The following is a 25,629-nucleotide window of genomic DNA, read 5'->3' on the forward strand; positions in this document are numbered from 1 at the left end:
TTTTCTAGTACTATAAGCACATGAAAAGATGTTCAGTATCACTGCCATCAGGGAAATGCAAATTAAAACTATAATGAGGGGCACCTGGGAGCTGAGGCGGTTAAGCATCTGCCTTCACCTCAGGTCATGATTCCAGGGTTCTGGCATCAAGTCCTGCATCAGGCTCCCTGCTCAGCGGGGTCAGGGATCATTAAACTGTGGCATATCCATACCATGAAATACCATGAAAAAATTTAAAAGGAACAAACGTTTGACGCACACAACAACCCTGATTAATGTCCAGAGTATTATTCTGCATGTAAATAGCCAGTCCCCAAGGCTTAGAGGCTGTATGATTCTGTTTCTATAATGTTCTTGAAATAACAAAGTTGTAGAAACAGAATAGATTAGTTGTCTAGATTAAGAAGGGGATGGGAGGAGGGGCAGCTGGGTGGCTCAGTGGGTTGAGCCTCTGCTTTCGGCTCAGGTCATGATCTCAGAGTCCTGGGATCGAGCCCCGCATTGGGCTCTCCGCTTGGTGGGAGCCTGCTTCCCGCCTGCTCTCTGCCTACTTATGTTGTCTCTCTCTGTCAAATAAATGAAGTAGAAGCAGAAGCAGAAGCAGAAGAAGAAGATGGGAGGAGGGGTGCCTGTGGCTCAGCTGGTTAAGCGACTGCCTTCAGCTCAGGTCATGATCTCGGAGTCCCTGGATTGAGTCCCAGGTTCGAGTCCTGCATCTGACTCCCCACTCAGCAGAGAGTCTGCTTCTCCCTCTGACCCTCTCCCCTCTCATGCTCTCTCTCACTCTCTCAAATAAATACATAAAATTTTAAAAAGGGGGGGAATGGGGACACATTCAGGGAACTGAATGTGGCTACATGGGAGGGATCCTTGTGGTGATGGAAATAGCCTATAACCAGACTGTACTGATGTCAGTATCCTGGTTGTGATATTTTACTGTTGTTTTACAAGATGTTATCACTGGGGGAATCTGGTTAAATGGTACAGGGGAATCTTTCTCTATTATTTCTTACAACTGCAGGTGAATCTTCAATTATTGTAAAATTAACAGTTTATTTTCAAAACATGAAATTCATTTTCCACTTTTATATTGACTTTAATTTACATCTTGGTGAAAACTTACATAAAAATATACACTTTGAATATCATTACTTTTTTTAGTTTTTGAGGAGGATTGTAAACCACAAAGTGATAAAAATTAGAACACACTAACGTGGAACACAGGAAAAAAAAGCCAAGAAAAAAAAAAGAACAAACTTTGCCACATAAAATTCAATCATTCCTGATAAAAACAATGAAAAGGAGCAAGAAAACTATTTTCATCAAACCTACAAACTAATGGGTCATCTGAAATCCTGGACTTTTTGTATTCTTTACTAGGATATTTCATTACTGATCAGAACAGTAGGAATAAACAGTGGGAATACATTTGTGTTCTTGACCCAGGTCTTGCTAATGTCAGGGTGTGCCTGCCCTGCCCATTCTCCTTTCTTAGGGCAGGCCAGCCTCTTGGAGATGAAAAAACTGTTTATAATGATCTGAGCCCAGAAGCTTACTCTGTTTTACTTAGCAACATAAAAACAGTCTTTACACAATGTGACCGTACACTGAATTTTCTACGAATGCAACTAACCAGCACACTGATGGAAGAAGACAGCACTTTACATGGCTCGGTTTACCCTGCACTGCCAGCATTAGAGAGAGTCATTGGTGTCAGCACTGCGTGGGTGTTTAAACCCCCCTTACTCAGACCTGTTTATATACACCCCGCCTCCAGCATTTACAGACTGAAAACAACATGGCATTTGGTTAGAAGTTCTTTTCCTTTTATTTTTCCTGTACCTTATAGGTAGGGCGTGATACTGATCTTTTTTCAGTAATGCATATAGGTAAGTTATAGTATGAGTGGATTTCATATCAGGTTGCATTATACAATACTCGTTGATTAAAAAGTGCAAGCGGGTCCAGCAAGGTGGACCTCCAGAAAGCACTCTGGTGTTCCTTTCTCCTTGACGGAATTCCACTCGCAAAGCTGTGCGTGGGAAATAAAGTGGGGGCCCGGGAGACACTAACAAGAGCAACAAAGCCAGGACCAGCTAACAGCACAAGCGGTGAGCAAGCAAGAGGGTGAAACTAGCGCCACCTTCTGGCAGAGATGAAAACAACAACACAACACCAAAACAAACCAAAAAAACCCCCAAAAATGGCAAAACTTACTTCAGGCTCTAGTACCCGCCCCACTCTCACCCTGACCCATGCAAAAACGTTCTTCCTTCTTCCCTTAACTGGGCATAAAAGATATGACCTTACACTTCAGTGGTATCCTCTACAAGGAATCCCCCCCCTTTTTTTTTTTCCAATTCTGGACAAACACAGACTTCCTTCTGTACAGAATGAACCTAGAAAAAAAATCACTGGGTGTATATGGAACGTTTTGGAAGTTCATAAAAGGGGAACCACCAGAGAAACCCAGGTAAACATGAACCTGTAAAACAAAGTTATTGGAAGAAACAGGAAATTTTAGAAAATCTCTAACTTGAATCCCCAAATTCAAGGAGCTTTTGTAGCTTCAGAGGTAGAGCAAGGAGTCATGAAGGAGAAGCAATTTGAGATCAGAGAAATTAGGCTAATGATTAAAAACACAATATGTGAAGTAAAGAAACACACAATAAACATACTAGGTGGTAAACGGTTAGAAATCAGAAGATCGGGGCCACTTGGGTGGTTCAGTCAGTTAAGTCTCCAACTCCTGGTTTCAACTCAGGTCATGGTATCAGGGTCCTGGGATCCAGCCCCCCTTCAGGCTCCACACTCAGTGCAGTGTGCTTGAAATTCTCTCTCCCTCTGCCCTTCCTGCTTGTGCAGGCTCTCTCATTCTCAAATAAATAAATAAATCTTAGGGGGAAAAAAGAAATCAGAAGATGAATGAAAAGTCACCTAAAGAATCGAAGAAAATATATAATGTGGAAGACATACCCAGAAGACCAAACATAGACACATGTGATTCTCCTGAGGGGAGAGTCCAGAGTGAAAAGAAAAGCAACAATAAAAGTGTAACAGGCGGAACGCCTGGGTCGTGCAGTTGGTTGAGAGCTGCCTTCAGCTCAGGTCATGATCCCAGCGTCCTGGGATCGAGTCCCACATCGGGCTCCTTGCCTGGCAGGGAGCCTGCTTCTCCCTCTGCCTCTGCCTACCTCTCTGTCTGCCTGTGCTCACTCTCGCTCCTCTCTCTCTGACAAATAAATAAATAAAAATAAAATCTTTAAAAAAAAGTGTAACAGGCCACTGGGAGGGTATTTAATCAACCTGCCACCAATCCTATTAAGAACTCTGAGCAAAACAAGGCGGCAAAAACTGAATGTGCACACATCATCTCCAGCAATCTTTCTGTGTACTATTTAATGGCAAAGGCAGTCACAGTAAAATGAGAACAAGGACATCGCTAGCATTTAATACAACTTGGGTTGCCCGCACAATACAGCAGAAAACAGAAATAAAAGATGTAACCCCTGGACATCAGTCACCATCAGGGAAATGCAAACCTAAACTGTGGTGAGATATCACCAGTCAGAGTGGATGAAATCGACAACACAAGAAACCACAGGTGTTGGCGAGGGTCTGGAGAAAAAGGAACCCTCTGCACGGCTGGTGGGGATGTGAACTGGTGCAGCCACTGTGGAAAACAGTATAGAAGTTCCTCAAAAAGTTAAAAATAGAGCTACCTGAAGATCTAGGTATCATACTGGGTATTTATTATTCAAAAGGATATAGGTACCATTATCTATGTTTAGAGCAGCATTATCTACAATAGCCCACTATGGAAGTAGCCCATGTGTCCCCTGACAGATGAATACATAATGAAGATGTGGTATAGGGGCACCTGCGTGGCTCAGTCAGTTAAGCCACTGCCTTCGGCTCAGGTCATGATCCCAGGGTCCTGGGATCGAGTCCTGCATCAGGCTTCTTGTCCAGCAGGGAGCCTGCTTCTCTTTCTGTCTCTGCCTGCCACTCTGCCTGCCCTTGCTCTCTCTATGACAAATACATAAATAAATAATTTTTTTAAATCTTAAAAAAAAAGATGCAGTATATATATACAATGGAATATTCCTCAGCCATAAGAAAGAAGGAAATCTTGCCATTTGCAGTGACAGGGATGGAGCTAGAGGGTATAAGGCTAAGTGAAATAAGTCAGAGAAAAACAAATGCCATACGATTTCAGTCATATGTGGAAAATTTAAGAAGTGAAACAAACAAAAGGAGAAAAAAAGAGAGAGAGGCAAACCAAGAAACAGACTCTTAACTCTAGTGAATGGACTGGCGGTCACCAGAGGTGGGGGGAGTGGGGAGGATGGGGGATGGGGGTAAGAGGAGACAGAGTAAGTGGACAGTTATCGTGATGAGCCCAGAGTTGCTGACTTACTGTATTGTACACCTGAAACTATATAATGCTGTATGTTAACTACACTGGAATTAAAATTAAAAACTTAACAAAAAAGGTACAATCTTTTGTACCTTTGGAGTACATGGAGGAGACAAAAAGCATTGTTATCTGAAGCTGATACAATCATCCACTTGGAAAACATATGAAAATCAATGGGAACCCGTTCATTGAAGGAAACTACTGGCATCAGTAAGGGAGGGAAGGAATTACAAATTAAATGTTAGGAAAGTACGTATTTAAAAAATACAATGAGGGGTGCCTGGGTGGCTCGGTCAGCTAAGCGTCTGACCCCTGGGTTCAGCTCAGGTCATGATCCCAGGGTTGTGAGATCGAGCCCCACATCAGGCTCCACACTCAGTGGGAAGTCTGCTTGAGGATTCTTTCTCTCCCTCTCCTTCTGCTCCTCCCCCCAACTCCCCTGCATGTCTCTCTCTCTCAAATAAATGAATAAATCTTTAAAAAAAATACGAGTGTTCACGTCAGCAGCACACAATCTAAAATGGGAATGACACAGAGGTTAGTATGGAAGATAACATACAAATTTATGAAGCATTCCATATTTTAAAAAATGACTGGGGGGGCACCTAGTTGGCACAGTCAGTACAGCATGCCCCTCCTGATTTTGGGATCATGGGTTCAAGTCCCCCCTTATGCCTACAGCTTACTTAAAAAAAAAAAAAAACAAAAAACAAAAAACGACTACAGAATCTCATCCACATAGTAATAAAAGTATAAAGCCTTGACATAAACTCAACAGCGAGAGGAGGAAAAAGAAGAGAAGAAGACCAGACTTTACAGAAAGAAAAAAAGGAGCACTCAGAAAAATGGAGAGAGCCACATTTCTGAATGGAAAGAGTATAAAAATGTCAGTATTATTGGGGGAGATGCAGGGAGAGGTCCCCCCTCTGAGAATCACAGAAAAGGAGGACTCAGAATGGGGCGGCAAAGCCCAAGCCAGCTCTCCACCTTTGCATCTCTGTGCAAACTCAGAGAAAAACCTTTGCCCCACGCCCAAGTCCTGACTGACCACACAGTCCCGGGACGTACAGTGCCACGGAACCACCACAGGGTACCATCAAGCTAAAATAAGAATCCAGGACTTCATTGACATGAGTACCAAGTTCAAAACCTCCTCCACCGTGGGGTTACCCCAGGCACTGCCAGAAGTGAAAACACATTCCTGGCTCCTCGATGATGGGGGGATAAAGCGAATGAGGTGCTTATGTCCAGTAGAATGTGACTCAGCCTTTAAAAGGCAGGACATTTTACACAGGGTACAACATGGACGAACCCTGAAGACACACTAAGTGAAGTGAGCCGGTCACGGAAGGACACATGCCGTATGAATTACTTACGTGGGTTATGGAAGAGAGCCAGAGTCTTCTCTACATGGAAGCAGAGTAGAACGGTGGCAGGGGGTGGGATGGGCAGAGGGGGGCTGGGAGTTGCTGTTCAGTGGGTGCAGGGTTCCAGAGATCTGCCCTACAACATTGTGCATGCTTAACGATTTGGGAAGGTGGTCCATCTCATGTGAAGTGTTCTTACCAAAGAAAAAAAATGAATTAAATGTAGAAAAAGATAAATGAAAATGCTGAATCTAAAATGTTAACTTTTTTTATCCACAAAATGTATTCATCAATAAATGATCCATGTAATATTACAAAAAAAAAAAAAGCAAAAGAAAGAAATAGGAAAAAAGAATGAAACCGAAAACCTTATTCCTGGCAGTCTGTGATTTTCTGCAGGCTCTCATCCCCAAGTAGATGCGGTGCCCCTCCTTTGTCCTCAGGGCCCTCAAGAATTCACAGCCGAAATCAGCACACCCCCTACCCTGAGCCTCCTTTCTGAATGTCCCATCACTTCTGAGGCTGAATGACTCCCACAGTTTCCTTTTCCAGTCAGTCTGTTCCTTTTCTCACATTTCCGGAAAACGTGGGCCAGGAGCTGGTGTGGGTGTCCTTGCTACCCACAACTGTCACTTTGCAATGGTCTCTCTTCCGCCCTGTGAAAGGCACCACCTCCATGTCTGAGGTTCATGCTGTGACACCCGGCATCCTCTTTTCTCTCCTTGTCATCCACTGACCACCCCCATCCCAATCTGTCAAGTCCTCTACATCCCGGCTCACGAAGCCCCCTGCCCCACCGCCGCCCCGTGCCAGGGACCGACCCACCCACCCTCTGGCCTCTCAGTCCTGAGACCTCCAACATCCTTCTACCTCTACTCTCATGCCAGCAAGCCCACCTGTGCCACAGTCTCTCGGGCCCTGTTTCCTCATCGGCAAGTCGTGGTCCCAATATTTTCGAAGCATGAACTTGCACAGTCTGCATAATCTCTCTGATCTATAAAGCAGCAAGGACAGTGATGATCCTGGGTCCTAGCGTTATTGTAAAGACCAAAGGAGATAATATGTGTCAAGTACTTAGGACAGTAGTTAGCACACACTGTGCAAAGAATGTGAGCTATTGGTAGGGATTCCATTAACAGACGAACATTTATGTTCAAACATATTTTAACGAACACGTTAAATATTAACAGGGGAAGAAACTAAGGCAGATGCTTACCCGACTGAGCCACGGTTATCCCTGAATTTCCTTCCTTTTTTAATGCCGATGACTATTACATTGTATGCATATACCATATTCTGTTTTTTCATTCATCCATCAATGGACCTCTGTGTCATTTTCACCTCGTGGATACTATGAAAAGCATTACAGTGAACATGGGTATGCAGACAGCTGCCGCACCCCCCGGCAAATGACAACTTCACAGAGGAAAGAATCTGGACTGGATGTGAGTTTGGGAACACCGCCAAACCCACATGGGCCCGTTTCTTCGCATGTAACTTGGCAATAAGACTGCCCACCTTCTGAGTTAGTGGCGTTAGTGCCTTCCCACATCAAAGAGAACAAGCATCTTAGGCTGAAGCCACAGGTATGCTGTGTCTGATGCAGATAACCGGGAACGGATAGGCACGTGGGCAGGCGAGGACACGGATGCCTTTTTGGATGCGAGCCTGCTTTGATGCTGGAATGTCCTCTGAGATGTCTGAGAGTCCGTGAGCATTAACACAGAGCTTGACCAAGGTGCAGCTGGCATGGAACGTTCCCTTTCCTTAACTTTGAGAAAACACTGGTATCAGTTTAAAATAACACCATTCTTTTCCTTCCCATGTGTGCTATGTATAAAATGGTCTGAATGAACACTCCCATGTAGAGCCAGTTTTTGTAACGTTCATCGGTGTGGCTCCAGGAACTCCCTCTGGCCAAGCGCTCTCTCCAGAAGGGACTGGTGTTCAAGGTCGTCCCTTGGGCACCCATCAGATTTCATCTCACTAGCCCCACAGATACTGTGAGCAGAAATCTGACCCTCCACCTACCTCAAAACCACCGGGAGAATCAGCAGTCCCTGTTCAGGGGCAGAAAACCCAAAGAATCAAGAGCAGGGACTCAGAGGGCTGTCTGCATACCCAAGTTCATAGTAATGCTCTTCACAGTATCCACAAGGTGAAAATGACACAGATGTCCATTGATGGATGATTGGATACACAAAATACGGTGTATGCATACAACGTAATAGTCTTCAGCTTTAAAAAAGGAAGGAAATTCAGGGATGCCTGGGTGGCTCAGTCAGCTAAGCGTCTGCCTTCATTCGGCTCAGGTCATGATCCTGGGATGGAGTCCCTCATCGGGCTCCCTGCTCAGCACTAGGTCTGCTTCTCCCTCTGCCTCTGCAGCTCCTCCCCACTCAAGCTTTCTCTCTCCAATAAATCAGTTAAAACAATGACAAAAAAGAACCCATCAGGGCCTTTTAGAGCTGTTGATTCTACCCTTCAAAATGCACCTACAAGCTAATTGCTGCTCTCAGTTCCACGGCCCAGCGCAGGCCACCTCCTTGCCAGCTCTGGTCCTGCTTCCCACTCCATCTGTCCACGCTCAGCAAGCAGCCATGGACTCCCTTCGGAATGAGGTCAGATCATGTCACTCTTCTCCTCCTTGGCCTTTCTGCTCCAGCCTCCCACTGCTGTCCTCGCTCATGGGGCTCCAGCCACAGCAGCCTCTTGCTGTTCTTGGATGGGTCACCCCTTTCTACCCAACTGACGTCATCACCTCCTCCACGTCCTGTCTATGTGACTCCATGGACACAGGCATCTCTGTCCTTTTCCCTAGAACAGTGCTGGGCACATAGAAAGCACTCAGAAATATCTGCTGAATTAATGAATGACCAAAAGGAGGGCTGTTTTCTCAAGTCCGGTAGTTACCCGGGTGCTCAGAAACCCAGGCTCAGAGCCGAAGGGCACAGCGGACTTTTGACAAGGCTGTCACCTAGTGGCTGGATTCCTTTGTAGTTTTGTGGGTGCTCATATTTCCTGGGACCCTGGGATGAGCTGTCCACTGGGTAAGCAGGGAGGGCAGCCGCCCACAGACAAGGAACCACTCCCTTCTCTAAATCTATTCCTATAGGGTAAGATGAGATATACACAAAGAGCACCAGAGGGAGAAAAGGAAGAGTGTCTCTGGGCTGTAACACAGACAGGTTGACAATATTGATCTAGAAAACCAGCAGGAGAGGATGCTGGTTGTGGAAGCATTGGGTGGGCATGGGAGTTACAAAGTCAAACTCATCTGGCCTTTCTTTAGTTCTTTTTCTTTAGTACTCAACGTATAGAGAACTGATGGAAGTCCAGTAAAGTCTGGCATCCAATGCGGCTGCCATTTCTGATACACCAAATCGTTCCCATCTTTGTCTCCATGGTACTGAGATGTAAAAACCCACACCTATTACCGTACCAGCACTTTCGTTTCCCTGTTTCTCATGTGTGTAAAAACAAAAAAATGTGATCCCATATTCGAATGACCACCTCGCACTACTAGGCCCCGCAGGGGTAGTAGACCCTCCAGCCCAGAATCACTGGCTGACGGGCACCATTCCCATGCAGCCCCACGGCTGGCTCACAGGCAAATGCATGGGTCTGGATTTGCCATGAATGAAGCAATTTGGGGACACGGGACAAATGCCAAGAGCGGCAGCTGTCCAAAAGCTGATTAGAAAATTGCTCAGGACTGCCTACATTCAAAAGTAAGTTTCCAGTGACAAAATGTAATTTTCAAATTCAACTGTATTAATTCAAAGGACATAATTTCATTGGAGTAAAGTAGGGAGTGTACTGCATTCGAATGGGGACTCTAGGAATAACAACTGCACCTTAGCAGCCCAATAGGCCATTACAGTTTAGAGAGCCTGATGTGGGGCTCGATCCCAGGACTCTGAGATCATGACCTGAGCCGAAGGCAGCAGCTCAACCCACTGAGCTACCCAGGTCCCCCATATCCTGTTTTTAATTTTTAAAGCATTGTATGTATATGTTTAAAAAATTTCAAACAGTATAGAAAGATCTAGTATGAAGTCTCTTTCCCCTACCCAATTCTGGCAACTCCTCAAAGATAACCACTTTTAATCCCTCCACAAAGAAAGTTATGATTTCAAATATTAAATTAATGTATACTTTTAAAAAAATCAAAGCATACAAGGTCATACCATAAGCACCATGTTCTTTTCCCCACTTTATAACGTATTTTGATCTTTCCCTATTTGTACATACAAACCTACTGTGTCCATTTTCATGGCTGCATACTATTCCATTGGGTGAAAATCACTTATGTAATCAGTTCTGTACTGATACACACCTGTGCCCAGTATTTTACTATTATAATAATGCTTCAACTGTCCATATTTACTGCCATCTTTTTTCAAGTAAATCAGTAATATTAAATGCCAAGGAGATACTTGGTGGAAGGTTATATGCATTTCAAATGTAGACAGATATTATCAAACCACCCTTGTATATCAACTATAGGTAGGGTCCTGCTCCTTGTACCCTTGATAACACCAGAAATGCCTTTCATATTTCCTCATCAGTGAGAGGAAAGAGCACATCAATTCTTGTTTTGTTACATTTCTTTACATTGCTCTAGGTGAGACTGAGCATCTTTCTAGTGCCTATCTTTATTTTTTAATGTGAACTAGCCATTTTTCTATTGCATTGTTTTCTTTTTCTTATTGATTTATATAGGCTCTGTGTAAATATGCCTTCTGTTACATGGATTGCAAATTAACTCCCACTTTTTATAAAACAGTTTTTTATATTTATTGTGATTTTTTTTCATCTTTTCTTACATGGCTGCTGTGTTTGTTTCTACTTGGAGAGGCCCTTCTAAGGCCAAGACTACAAACTGACTCTGAGTTTTTTCTTTGCATGTTTATGGTTGAACTTTTTAAGATCAAATTCTTTAATCCACCTGGAATTTATTTTGATGGAGAGGGATAAGATCACGATCCAGCTTTGTTTTTTTATTTTTTCCTAAAGACCCAATCAGTCATTATTTTCCAATGCATTATCTAGCTGGATATAATATGCCACTTTGTCCAATCCTGTCCCATCTCTATACTACCCTAGGTGTAATCTGGACTTTCTCCATTGTTCTGCTGAAGTGCATATCTATTCTCCAGTTCCAAGATGCTTAAACTTAGTCCCTCGACAAAGAAATTTTAGAAATTTTCTGGTTATTCTAGAATATTTTGTCTTCTATATCAGGGCTTATCAACAGAGGCACTATTAACATTTTGGGCTGGATAACTCTTTATTGTGGAGGGCTGTCCCATGCATTGTAGGATGTTGATCAGCAATCCCTGACCTGTACCCACTAGATGTCAGTAGCACCCCCCTAATTTAGACAACAATGTCTGCAGACATTGCCAGTTGCTCCTTGGGTTAGGGTGGAGGACAGAAGGCCCCCAGTTGAGAACCACTGTTTTAGATAAACTCAGAATCATTTTACCAGTGTTTGCACTCCCAGTCAATTCCCACTGATACCTTAATTGGGATGAAACTGAATTCATAGAGTAATTAAGATAATGTTATTATATTTAAGATATTATACTTAAGATATTATACTTATTCAATTAATATTGATGAAATTCAATCTTTATTATATTTCACCTTCCTATTCAAGCACCATGTATATCCTTCTACTTATTTACGCTTTTATGTCCTTCCAGAGAGTTTTAAGATTTTTAAAAATATATTTAAGTTCATTCCTAAGTACTTCACCTTTTATATTCCTTTATAAATGGGATTGGTTCTTGTGTTACTTATCTCCTCTAACCAGTCACTGATAAGAAAGCTATTCATAGGGGCGCCTGGGTGGCTCAGTGGGTTAAAGCCTCTGCCTTCGGCTCAGGTAATGATCCCAGGGTTCTGGGATCGAGCCCCGCGGATCCCAAGCTCCTGGGATCGAGCCCCGCATCAGGCTCTCTGCTCAGCGAGGAGCCTGCTTCCTCCTCTCTCTCTGCCTGCCTCTCTGCCTACTTGTGATCTCTGTCTGTCAAATAAATAAATACAATCTTAAAAAAAAAGCAAGCTATTGATATTCAATATCCTACAACTAACCACAAGTTGAACTCCTACTGTATCTAATAGATTTGAAGGACATTCTGGTTTTTTCTAATGATACAATTTTCAGGAAATTCTAAGCATTTCTCTAAGCATACAATGTTATCCTCTGGAGAAAATCATCACTTTTGTTCCCTCATTTCCAGTACTTCTGTAGCTAGAGCTCCCCTGGCTCACTGCCTTGATTTAATACTTGCAGGAAAATCTGGATGATGGTGGTAATGAGGCAATCTTGAATCATTCTTGACTTTAATGGGAATACTTCCAGGATTTCACCCTTGAGGACAGTTCTGGCTGTGGCTTGAGATACATGTGTCTTAATCCCACTAGAGAAGGATCCCTACATTTATAGTATACCAAAAGTTTGTTTTTAAATCAGAAGGATTGCTAATTTTGCCAAACATGTCTTCCATCTCTGGAGATGACCAATGGCTCTCCTTTGGTCTAGTAATGTTGTAAAATAGATTATATTCCTAAATGCCCAAATATAACGTACTCTTGGAGACCATAAATCCACTTGGTTGCAATCTACACTATTATTCTTTTAATTTCTTATAGAATTCTACTTGTTAATATTTCGATCCCACATTTTTACATCAATATTTGAGAGTGAGAGTATTCTGTCATTTTTTTGTGTGTGGTGCCCTGTTAACTTTTGGAATTAACGTTTAGGCTGGCGTGATAAAAACAAGCTGTACTTTCATTTGTTGTATATTTAAAACCAAATGTCTGTATTCAGTATGAAACCAGTCCTTAAAATAGTACAACCATTGTATAGAAATATGAGGCCTTTACATTAAAAAAAAAAGTCACATATACTTTTCATAGAGTCAACTTTTTGGAAAACTGAGTAAATTAAAATACACCTTTGAAAGCTAATCTGCATTGTGGTATTTTATGCAGAATTCAAAAATTGTAAGTATACTACTATTCACTTCCATTATAAATTAATAATGATGTATTTCAGCTATTTTCCCAATTTAGACAATTTTGCACGGAGATGTGCACTGTAACAGCCAGACCATGGAAATCTTAGCTCTCTTACGTACCTGCGCCCAAAGAAAATTAAATACATTCCCGATGCTTCCCATGCTCTGAACTCAGACACAATGGCTAAAAACCCTTCTTTCTGATTCTCAGAAAACCAGTGAAACGGAAAGCTCGCGGTTCCGGTGGCCACCACAGCCTAAGTGATTCACAGGGTTTTCCAGGTTTCCAGAGGATCCAGGAAGGATGTCGAACGCCCACGTCTGCGAGAGTTCTACAGGGTTCATTCCCTCCAACGCACCTGTCACCACGACAACCTCAGAACGGGCACCCCTCTCTCACACATACGTGGCCAGTAATACACGTCTGATGAGGGGAGGGACGCAGGAATCATGAAAGGGTTTTCATATCACCAAGATGAATGGCCTGCTTAGGTCCCTCCCACTGGGGGTCCCTCCTGCCTGGCTCCTTCCCACCTGGGTCCTCCCTACCTGGGTTGCTCCGCAGGCGGCTCTCTGCAAGCTCAGAGATGGCTCCAGCTGTTGAAGTCTTTTTCAGTCGAACCACCCCGGAAGCGGCGGTACTTCCCGGTTTGTTGAGCATGTCCTCGCTACTGGCCCTCTTGAGCTAAGAGACAGAAGGACAGAGGAGGAGAACGTATACTGTCAGTAAGGAGTGCTATAAGCCAAGAAAGCACCAAGCAGTACCACCTGCCCAGTGGTTGAGACGCAGTAAAGGCACTTGTCAGAGCACGACCGTGTGCGGCAGAAAAATGCAAACCAAATAAACCTGCGTCTATCATTTACAATATGATCTTCCACTATGTTTCAAAGAATATTATATATAAATATTATGCATATGAATATTACGCATCTTGTCACATTTCAAATAATGAGGTTTTTTTTTTAAAGCTGCTTTTCTGTTTTGGTTGTTTTTTTGTTTTTTTTTTTTAAAGATGGGAGCCTATGAAGAAAGAACTGTGAGATGCACAAAAAGCAAGGTGAGGGTAATGCACAAAAAATTAAAGGGCAAGAAAAAACAGCTTAAAAATATATTTCTCAATTCTGGACATGTATATATGTGTATATATGTATACATACATAGATAGATATACACGCACATATGTATACGGAGGAAGGAGAGGGATGATACCATATGCTCTACACCATGCACTCTGTATAAGATCTCACACAGACAACATGTTCAGAGGGACGAGAGGTACCTTCTGGAGGCCAGAAGAACACTGCTAATGGAGGACAGAGAGAAAGGAGAATCTCTCTGCTCCTTTTCTGCTTTCCTTCCTGTCCTGGAAGCAGCGTAACAAATGCTTGTTGAAAGGAATTAAAGACTAAGAGTTGGGAGCCCCTCAACGAGCTCACAGTTCTGGCCCAGGTAAATGACATTCACGGTTCATGAGAAACACTGCAAATACATTTTTGCAATCATGGTAAGTCTTCTGGGAAGAGTATTTCTGAAGAGGACTAGTACTAAAAGGCTGGAGCCAGGCAGATGCCTGGAACCATTCTGAATTGATCTGACATCTGAAGAAAAGGCATGAAAATGCCCTCAAGTCCATGGAGACTGCCCACCACTCGGGCTGACAGACCAAAGTCCGGCCCCGCACTGCGGCACTAACTTCAGGGTCATTTACTGACGATTGGGTGTTTATATATTTGCACACAAACACAAATTTCCACTTTTGCATTGTTTAGATTTTGGGGTATTACTCCACACACCCCAGAATGGCTTGAAGGAGAAAACAAAACAAAACAAAATGAAACCAAGTGTTGGTGAGGTTGGGAAGCACCTGGAACTCTCTGCTGGCAGAAGTATGAACTGGTAAGATGCTTTGTAAAACTGTCAGGATCTACTAAATGGAATATCTGCACCCTGTGATTCAGCCAGCCCACTCCTAATTCTGTATTCAAGAGAAATGAGTATGTAAGTTCATCAAAGGGACATTCACAGCAGCTTGATTTACAACAGCCCCAACAGAACAACCCAAATGACAGTCAACAGAAGGGGCAAATTAAATAATGATTTAGCATACAATGGAAATTACACAGTAAAAGAAGAAGAAGGAGGAGGAGGAGAAATACTGATACACTAATAAATGCATGGATCCCACAGGCATGCTAAGTCAAAGAAACTAGACACAAAAGAGTATAACCATATTTGGGTAAAACCAAATGACGGTGATAGAAGTCAAAATACTGTTTACCTCTGGAGGAGTTACTGACTAGAAGGAACCCTCCAGGGGTGCAGAATGTTCTTTTTCTGTCTTTTCTTTTTCTTTCTTTTCTTTTCTTTTTTAGATTTATTTATTTATTTGGGGGGCAAGATCAGAAGAAGGGGAAGGGGGAGAGGGAGAGAGAGAGGATCTCAAGCAGAGTCCCCAATGAGCCCAGAGCCTGATGAGGGGCTTGACCTCATGACCTTGAGATCCTGACCTGAGCTGAAATCAAGTCTCAGTCTCAACCGACTGAGACTCCCAGGCGCCCCTGGAATATTCTATACTTGCCTTGGTGGTGGTTATACAGATATAAACACATGTAAAAAAAATTCAGTGAGCTGTACAGTTAAGACCGAGATTAACCAGCTCCACATACTTTGTTGTAAGTATGTTTGGCCTCAACAAAAAAGAAAAGGAAAATGAGGGGTGGGTTGTAATTTGGGTAAAGCCCTGGTTCCCTTGAAAATGCTAGTCTGCTTTTTTCCTTTTCCCCTCATTGTTCTTTTAGAAATTTTTTTATTGTGGTAAACTATACCTAACATAAAATTGGCCATTTTATTTTATTTATTTATTTATTTATTTATTTTGGTCTGATGGTTGTTTATTGGAAATAACAGAGCATTTCAACTTTCAGTCTCTGCCATCTTTACTGTATGGCTTTAGGCTCATCGTTTGTTTTTGTTTTTGTTTTTATATATTTTTTTCCAATTTATTTATTTTCAGAAAAACAGTATTCATTATTTTTTCACCACACCCAGTGCTCCATGCAAGCCGTGCCCTCTATAATACTCACCACCTGGTACCCCAACCTCCCACCCCCCCGCCACTTCACACCCCTCAGACTGTTTTTCAGAGTCCATAGTCTCTCATGGTTCACCTCCCCTTCCAATTTACCCAAATTCCCTACTCCTCAAAATGGAGCCATATTAGTGAGTCCTGTAGCAGAAACAGGGAATGTGTGTGTCTTTTTTTTCCTTTTGCAGTCTAACAAGGTGAGGAAAATCACATTGTTTGAGTAAACTTAAAACATCAACTTCCTTCATTACTGAGCTAAATATTTTATCCTAATAAGACAGAGGAAAAAGGAAAAAACAAAAACAAATCCAAAAAAACCCAAAAAACTTCATTTCCAGAAAAACAGAATGGTGAAGAGACATTTCAAAGTAGCCTGTGCCTTTGGCTGGGGTGAGGACGGGGCTGGGGGCTAGGGGAGGGTTAGTGCAAAATACTGTCTAAACAGAAACCGTATAATAAGTAACTTCCTAGAAAAGCCTCTATCTTTGTCACATCTTTGAAGTTCTGCCATCTAGGCCTCATGAGCACAATGTTTGGCCCAGATATTAAGCTCTGGGACATTATCAGGCCCTCTGCAAGATGGGAGGGCGCACTCCACAGTGCTCACCTTCAAGGGCAGAGGGCTCTAGAACTTTCTGGGGGCCTAAGAACCAGACAAGTGGGTGGTTCTCTGTCCCACACTTGCTGAAAAGAATGCACAGAAGCAGCCCTATTCACTTTGGTTGTGAAAACAGATCTCCATAGCACTAGTAATTAGTACCCACAGGGAGGATTTCTTTTCTCCCAGACTCTATATATTAAAGTCAGCATTAATGATCCTTACTGTGCAAGATGGAAAAAGTAACAGGCAGGGAAAAAAAGACTATTTTTTCAAGATATCAAGAAGACGAGTTTCAAATTCATTTTTAGCCCCCCAAAAGCATGAATGTAGCATTCAATGATCTAGTCCATGAATCACATACACAAAAATGTGTTAATCAGGCCTTAGTCATATCAGGGTTCACTCAGTATATTAGACATTATACCTAAAGCAGAAGAACCTCTTCCCCCAGAGAGAGGATACTTCTAAGATTTTCCATCCCCATCTTAAATAATAACCAACTATGTACTTACTGCAAAGGCTCTGGCTTCTCGTGCCTCCGGGGAGCTGCTGACCTCAATCAGCAAGTCAGCCGCACTATTCTGGGGTTTGGTGCTGGCCGGGGAGGAAAACCACACTCAAGGGGCCCAGGCAGTGAGCATCTGAGCAAAGCTTCACTCAGGAGGCAGGCGGGCTCCAAGGCTTCTGACAGCCTCCCCCCACCCCACCCCTCCCTGCTCCCTCTCCCTCTCCCCCTCCCTCCCTCTCTCTCTCTCTCTCTCTCTCTCTCACACACACACACACACACACACACAGCAAAATCACTTCTCTCCTACCGGTTCCTGAATACTTAATTTGTACCTCTCTAAAACACAAGGATTTAAAAACATGGGCTGACTAGCATGTTGCTCTTTCAAACCTGAGATATCAAACAGAAGGGAAAAAAAAAGAAAAGAAAAATAAAAAGCTAGTCTGTCTTCAAAGGTGTGTTTGCCTCAGGGCCCCTCACTTGCCATAACCTGTGGGCTGTAGCATGTTCTAGGTGGGATGGGGAAGTCAGGCTAGCTCAGGAAACCTTTCAAAGCAGGCAGTTCTTGTGAGCTGAGTGAAAACGTTCTCAGAGATGAAGCACCTAAACCTCCAAGCCTCTGGTTGTTGGCTGAAATTCCCTTTTTTTCATTCTAAATATTTTCATACCTAGTTTTGAATTCAGAGAATTCCAGAATTACGCACACCCTCCCAAAACCTGAGGTCCACGTGTCCTGCTACTTTGGATGGTCTGCACGCCCCAGTGACGATGAGCCCTGCCTGTAAAAACAGGGAAGGAATTCGTGAAGGTAAACAAGCAACATGGGTCCTATCTGCCCTCAGCAAGAACTGTAGTCATCGGGGCTGAGCTTAGTCACTGCCACGAGGTGGAGGTTTATTGCGATTATACTGGATAATAAGGGTGAGATTTAGCCAAGTAGCTCTTACACGGCACGGAGCCTTTACTTAGGAGACAGCATGAGTCTGCAGACACTGAGTCCCACCTCATATGCAGACTTTGCCTTTTTTTTTTTAAGATTTTGTTTGTTTATTTGACAGACAGAGATCACAAGGAGGCAGAGAGGCTGGCAGAGAGAGGAGGAAGCAGACTCGCCACGGAGCAGAGAGCCCGACGCAGGGCTCAATCCCAGGACCCTGGGATCATGACCCGAGCCGAAGGCAGAGGCTTCAACCCACTGAGCCACCCAAGCGCCCCAGACTTTGCCTTTCTAACAACAGATCACAGTAAGGGGCTGTGGCCATGCAGTTAAGAGCTGGCCTTCCCCTGTGGGCACTGTTCTTACAAACGTGGCCCCATGCCACCCGGGCAAACGCCTCTGCCTTTGGTGGCCTTCCCTCTTGAAGAAAGCAGGGGACAATGCATGGGACCTGCTCTCACTGGAGAATATCCATCTTCCCAGGGCGGGGCAGGGGCAGGGGAATAAGGGGACCTAACTCACCTGGGTGTCATCTCTCCCCCACCCTAACCCCACCACTAGCTTAAGCAAAAGAACAAATTTATTGGCTTGACTAACTGGATAGTCTAAGGATGCATTTGAGCTGGCTTTCAGCCAGGAGACCGGGAGGTTCCAAAGTCATCAGGAACCTGTTTTCATCACCTTTCAGCTCTGTTTCCCCAAGTTCAATGCATTCAAACATGGTGCCCTTGGGATGGGAAAGCCTTTTCCGGCAGCACTGCATGATTAGAAGTCTAGGGCATTCAAGACCTCAGAAGACAGGCACTCCTCAGAGAAGAACCTCAGAGTGAGACCCTCTCCAGCCCCATGGTAAGGGAGAGGGACCTGGGTGACTGACAGCCCCACTAGTTGTAAGAACAGCAGTTCCCAAAAGCAAAAAAAAAATGCTGGACTGGCAAAAAAAAAAATACAGGCTAGTGCGCTGGCTTAAGCCTGCCTGTCTGTCTTTCTTTCTTTCTTTCTTTCTTTTTTAAGATTTTATTTATTTATTTGACAGACAGAGATCACAAGTAGGCAGAGAGATGGTGGGGACAGGCTCCCCACTGAGCAGAGAGCCCAATGTGGGGCTCGATCCCAGGACCCTGGGATCATGACCTGAGCCAAAGGAAGAGGCTTAACCCACTGAGCCACCCAGACACCTCTGGCATAAGGCTTTCATGTGATTGCATCTTACCAATCAGACCATAAATCTATTACCAGAAGGACATACACAAAGTGTTCAGGGTGGCTATTGTGTGTCATTTCTTTTTTAAATTCACACTGTATTCTCTAGATTTTCTAAAAATTAATAAAAAATTACTAAATTGTATAATAACACAATACATCTAAATAAGTTATTGTATGCTAAACAAGTTCTGCTTATGAGTGAAAATATGTATAGAATATCTATGAATAAATCTGGTAAGAAAATTGCAATCACACCCCCCACCCCCAAATCGATAACATTTTACTGAGTAACAGAATAGAGGACTGAATGAAAAAAACATACCAACATACCATGATATTGATTCTGCACAAAATAGTTATATAAATGTATTATAATTCCAATAAAAATTCTAACACGATTAAGAGTTATGAAAATGATGCCTTATAAAACTATCCTAAAATGTACCTGGTAGAGTAATTCTTCCCTATAGAAGATATAGAATAATTTATTCTTCTCTGTAGAAGAAAATTGTTGAAAAAAATATGAAAAGAGACTTGTACTGCCAAATATTAAAAGAGACCAGAGAAGTAAAATAATTGCAGTGTTGTGGTTCAGGAATAGAAACATCGTAAATGGATCACGACAAATCCCAAAATAAGAATTAAGATAAAGATAGCATTACTAATCTGAGGATTAAAAAAATGGATTGTTTTTAAAAATGGCATTGGGAAAATTGGCTAAACATTTAGAGAGAGAGAGAAAAAAGACTTTTACCTCATACTATGTATCCAAATGATTTCTGATAGAATAAAAATTTAAGTGGAGAAAAAAAAAAAAGAAGAAGCATTATCAGAACTAGAAGGAAAGAGGTGGTTCAGTCATTAAGCGTCTGCCTTTAGCTCAGGTCATGATCTCCAGATTCTGGGATCGAGCCCCGCATTGCGCTCCCTGCTCAATGGGAAGCCTTCTTGTCCTCCAACTCCCCCTGCTTGTGTTCTCCCTCTCTCTCTGTGTCGAATAAATAAATCAATCTTTAAAAAAAAGAACTAGAAGGAAAGAGAGGAGATTGTATATCTGAACAAGGTGAGCAAGGCCTCTCTGAGCCCACACACAAAGGCAGAATACATAAAAAAAGACAGATTTGACTTTGAAAATAAAAAGCCTCCGCGAATAACGAAAATCCTATAAATAAAACAAAGATGCCAATGACAAAATGAGACAAACATCTCTGCACCTCTGGTTCAGTTATTCCATTTGTAGGAACGTATCCTATGACAATAATCATGGATGAATGCAAAACTGTATGTGCAGGAGTTATAAACTGATCCTCGATTGTAACAATGACAACAAAGGAAAGAATTGAAAGTCTAATTGGTTACATTATGGTTTATCCATGTAATTAAACACCATGCAGCCATTAAAAGTGATACTATATCAATATTCCCTATGACACAGATGTAAAAATCCTTAACAAAGCACCAACAAACCAAATTTAGCAACATATCTAAGGGATTATATACCAGGACCAAGTGGGATTTACCCCAGGAATTCAAGGTTGGTCCAACATATGACAACCAATCAACATAATACACCATATTGATAGAATGAAGGACAAAACCACAGGATTTTTCCAATAGAGGCAGAAAAAGCATTTGACAAAATCCAATGCCCTTCCATAATAAAAATATTCCATAAACCAGGAATAAAAAGGAAATTCCTCAACCTGATAAAGGCCAACAATAAACACCACACTTAAGGGTGAAAATCAGAAAGTTTTCCTCTGACATCAGAAGCAAGATAGAGATGTCTCTGCTCTTGCCACTTCTGGTCAACATTGTATTGGAGTCTTTAGCCAAGGAAATAAAGCAATAAAAAGAAAGGCATCCAGATGGGTAAGAAAAGTATAACGATCTCTATTATCTAATGCTCTTCTATGTAGAACATCTCAAAAAATCTGTAACAAAACAGAGCTAATAAACTTATTCAGCAAGGTTGTAGGATACAAGGTCATTATATAAAAATAATTTTCAATTCTACATACTTGCAATGAACAATCCAAAATAATAACAAAGCAATTCTATTCACAATGACACCAAAAGGGAAGGCATACTTAGTAATATATTTAACAAATTATGTGCAGAGTTGTACATAAAAAACTATACAACATTGAAAAATGTTAAAGAAGTCTTAAATGGACTCTTGTGTTCATGTATTGTAAGACTTAAGAGGACAATATTCCTCAAATTGATCTACAGATTCAACACAATCCCTATCAAAATTCCAGTTTCTCTTTTTACAAAAATGGACAAGCTAATTCTATAGCTCATATGGAAATGCAAGGGACTCAGAATAATCAAAACAATCTTGAAAAGAAGAACAAAGCTGAAAGACTCTCACTTCCCAATTTTAAAACTTAATACAAAGACACAGATTGCATGGAGCACTGTGTGTTCTAAATCTTTATTACTTTTTTAAAAAGGTTTATTTATTTATTTGACAGCAAGAGACACAGCGAGAGAGGGAACACAAGCAGGAGGAGTGGGAGAGGGAGAAGCAGGTTTCCCGCCCAGCAGGGAGCCTGATACGGGGCCTGATCCTAGGACCCCCGGACAATGACCTGAGTCGAAGGCAGATTGTTAACAACTGAGCCACCCAGGAGCCCCAAAGCACTGGGTGTTCTAAAACTTACTACAAAGCTATAGCAATCAACCCTGTTTGGTACTGACACAAGGACAGACATATGTAGATCTGTAAAATAGAACTGAGAGTCCAGAAATGAACCCATACTTTTAGGGAAGGTGATCTTTGACATGAGAGCCAAGACCATTCAATGGGGTAGGAGCAGTCTTTCCAACAAATGGTGCTGGCCAGCTGGATATTCATATTCAAAAGAATGAAACTAGACTATTTCATATTATATACAAAATTACCTCAAAGATGTAACAGCTGAAAACATCTTAGAAGAAAAGTTTAAGTGTAAAACTTCATGACCTTGGATTTGTAATGTTTTCATAGAGATCTTAAACACAAGTAACAAACAAAAAATTATGTAAATTAGCCTTCCTAAAGATTAAAAACTCTTGTGCTGCAAAAGGCAGTGAAAAGATGACCCATATATAATAGAAGAAAATATTTGTAAGTCATATATCTGATATATGGGTCTGTTCTCCAGAACATGTAAAGAACCCTTACAACTCAATAATAAAGCGGCAAGTAACTCAACTAACGAATGGGCAAAGGATTCAAATACATACATCTCCAAAGAGAACATAAAATATACAAATGGCCAGGGCGCCTGGGTGGCTCAGTGGTTAAAGCCTCTGCCTTCAGCTCAGGTCATGATCCCAGTGTCCTGGGATCAAGCCCCGCATGGGGCTCTCTGCTCAGCGGGGAGCCTGCTTCCTCCTCCTCTCTCTCTCTGCCTTCCTCTCTGCCTGCTTGTGATCTCTGTCAAATAAATAAATAAAATCTTTTTAAAAAATATACAAATGGCTGATAAGCACATAAAAAATGTTCTTAGGCATTAGAGCTAGGCAAATCAAAGCCACAATGAGATACCACTTCACACCTACCAGTAATGGGTACCGCCAAATAGATAATAACAAGCATTGCCAAGGTTATGGGAAATCAGAACCCTCATCCATTGTTTGTGGGACTGTAAAATGCTGTGACTACTGTGAAAAAACAGTTTGGCAGTCCCTCAAAAAGTTAAGCACAGAGTTACCATTATGGCCTACAATTCTACTCCTTGCCCCTAAAAAACTGAAAATAAGAATTCAAACAGAAATCGGTACACAAATATTCATAACAGCACTATTTGTGATGGGCAAATGGTAGGGGGAAAAAAAAAACCCAAATCGATCAACTGATAAATGGATAAACACAATGTATATCTATACAACGGGATATTATTATCAGTAAAAAGGAATAAAGTAAAAAAAAAAAAAAGAAAGAAATGTTCATCCGTGCTACAACGTAGATGAATCTTGAAAATTTTATATTGAGTGAAAAAAGCCAGACACAAAAAGCCACATACTGTATCAGTACATTCATATGAAATTTCCAGAATAGGCAAATCCCTAAACACAGAAAGTAGATTAGTGGTTTCCATGGGATGAAGGGGGGGCACAAAGGGAGAGTGACTGCTAACAGTTCCAGGATTTTGGAGGAGGTGGTGGGGTGACAAGAGGTTCTGGAATTTGATAATGGTGACTGTTGTGCAAGTTTGTGAAATACAAGAAAACCACTGTACCTATACTTGAAAAGGTGAATTTTATAGTAAGTGAATTATACCTCAATTTCTAAAGTAATACTGTAAAATATCTGATGATACAGAATAATGATAACCTAGGGGAAAATAGACTATAAATGGTGTGTATAGTAGGAGGCCATATTCACTGGAGTAAAAGAAAAAGAGACTTAAAGAAACTTTATATATTAAAAATGGCTATTCATGGCACCCTTGTTGAAGATCAGTTGGCCATGGAGGCATGGATTTATGTCTTATTCTATTGGTTTATATGTCGGTCTTTATGCCAGTACCATACTATTTTAATTACCATAGATTTGTAGTTTATTTTATTTTATTTTATTTTAATATTATTTATTTATTTATAGAACATGAGCGGGAAATAAGATGCCCTATCTTTGTTCTTCTTTCTCAGGACTGATTTGGCTATTCCTGTTTTCTTTGTGGTTCTATATGAACTTTAGATTTTTTTTTTAATTTCTACAAAAAATACCACTGGGATTTTGATAGGGTTTACAATAAATCTAAATGGGGAAAGGATAGTTTCTTCAACAAATGGTGTTGGGAAAACTAGGTATCGACATCATAGGACAAAGCCAATGAGATTGGACACTTTACCATACATCAAATCAACTCAAAATGGATTAAAGACTGAAACATAAGACCCCAAACTCTAACACCCCTAGGAAAAAAAAAAACAGGGAAAAACCTTTGTGACATTGGTCTTGGTAATAATTTCATCCATATAACACCAAAACCACAGGCAACAAAAACAAAAATAAACCAGCAGAATCCTACCAAACTAAAAAGGCTTCTGCCCACAGAGGAAAAACAATCAACAAAGTAAAAAAGCAACCTACAGAATGCGAGAAAATATCTGCAGAACATAAATCTGATAAGGGGTTAATCTCCAAAATATACAACGAACTCTGACAATTCAATAGTAAAAAAACAAAACAACCCCCCCGAATACTTGATAAAAGATGGGCTAAGGACTTGAACAGACATTTCTTCAAAGACATACGAATAGCCAACAGATTATGTGAAAAAAGGATCAACATCACTAATCGTCAGGGAAATGCAGATCAAAGTCACGGTGAGGTATCACCTCACACCTGCTGGGATAACTATCATAAAAAAAAAAACAAAACAAAACAAACTGAAAGACAGCGTTGTTGAGGATGTGGAGCAGTTGGAACTCTTGTACATTACTGGTGAGAATACAAAATGGTGCAGCCGCTGTGGAACAGTGTATAGTACCAAGGGTCCTCAAAAAATTAAAAGTAGAATGGCCTCATGATCCAGCAATCCCACTTCTGGGTATTTATCCAAAAGAAATGAAACCAGAATCTCTCCTGTGTTTACTGTGGCACTATGAGTAAGAGTGAGGATATGGAAACAACCTGAATGTCCACTGTCGGAGGAAGGGGTAAAGATGTGATATATGCAGACAATGAAATACCACTCAGCTTTGAAAAAGAAGACGAGTCTGCAATATTTAAGAACCTGGCTGAACCTTGACAGCATGCTGCTGAGTGAAATCAAGGAGTCACAGAAAGCCAAAAACTGCATGATCCCACTTACACGAGGTATCTAAAATCATCCAATTCATAAAATCAAAGAGTGGAATGGTGGTTGCCAGGGACTGGGGGAAAGGGCACATGGGGATTTACTAATCAATGAGCATCAAGTTTTAGCCAAGCAAGATGAATAAATTCTAGAGATCTGCTATCCAATAGTGGACCTATAGCCAACAATAATATATTATTGTACACTTAAAAATTTGCTAAGAGCTCAGGTTAAGTGTTCTTACCACAATAAAATAAAATTCAAAAGATAAAATAAATTACTAAAAAAGAGACAGTTATCTCTAGTTGGTAGTGTTAACTTCCCTTATGCTTTAAAGAGTCTTCTCCACTAATTGCGATGAATATGTAGGAGTTTTACAATTTAAAAAATACTGTTTAAGGGGCACCTGGGTGGCTCAGTGGGTTAAAGCCTCTGCTTTCGGCTCGGGTCATGATCCCAGGGTCCTGGGATCAAGCCCCACATCGGGCTCCCTGCTCAGCACGGAGCCTGATTCCTCCTCTCTCCTCTCTCTGCCTACTTGTGATCTCTGTCTGTCAAATAAATAAATAAAATCTGAAAAAAATACTGTTTAAGCATAAGAGCAATTATCTATCATGAGAGCATCAGACTCTCAATACTGATGGCTTATACTGCAGAAAGTAAGTTCATTTG

At 41.6% G+C, this 25,629-nt stretch overlaps 2 protein-coding genes across 2 annotated transcripts in view; both read right to left on the reverse strand.

Moving 5' to 3' along the window:
- LOC122907367 (cytospin-B-like) overlaps nucleotides 1–17,237 on the reverse strand; it is a 699,233-nt gene extending 681,996 nt beyond the window's left edge. The window contains 1 exon segment of the mRNA XM_044250258.1: nucleotides 17,021–17,237. The gene's annotated coding sequence lies outside the window, so the exon portion shown is untranslated.
- The window catches only part of LOC122907372 (cytospin-B-like), a 305,144-nt gene that overhangs the window by 90,174 nt on the left and 189,341 nt on the right, over nucleotides 1–25,629 (reverse strand). Inside the window, 1 exon segment of the mRNA XM_044250261.1 lies at nucleotides 13,371–13,506. Within this exon segment, the coding sequence (XP_044106196.1) occupies nucleotides 13,371–13,506 (136 nt within the window).

This window comes from Neovison vison, chromosome 5, assembly GCF_020171115.1.
Source record: "Neovison vison isolate M4711 chromosome 5, ASM_NN_V1, whole genome shotgun sequence".
Classification (NCBI taxonomy): Eukaryota; Metazoa; Chordata; class Mammalia; order Carnivora; family Mustelidae; genus Neogale; species Neogale vison.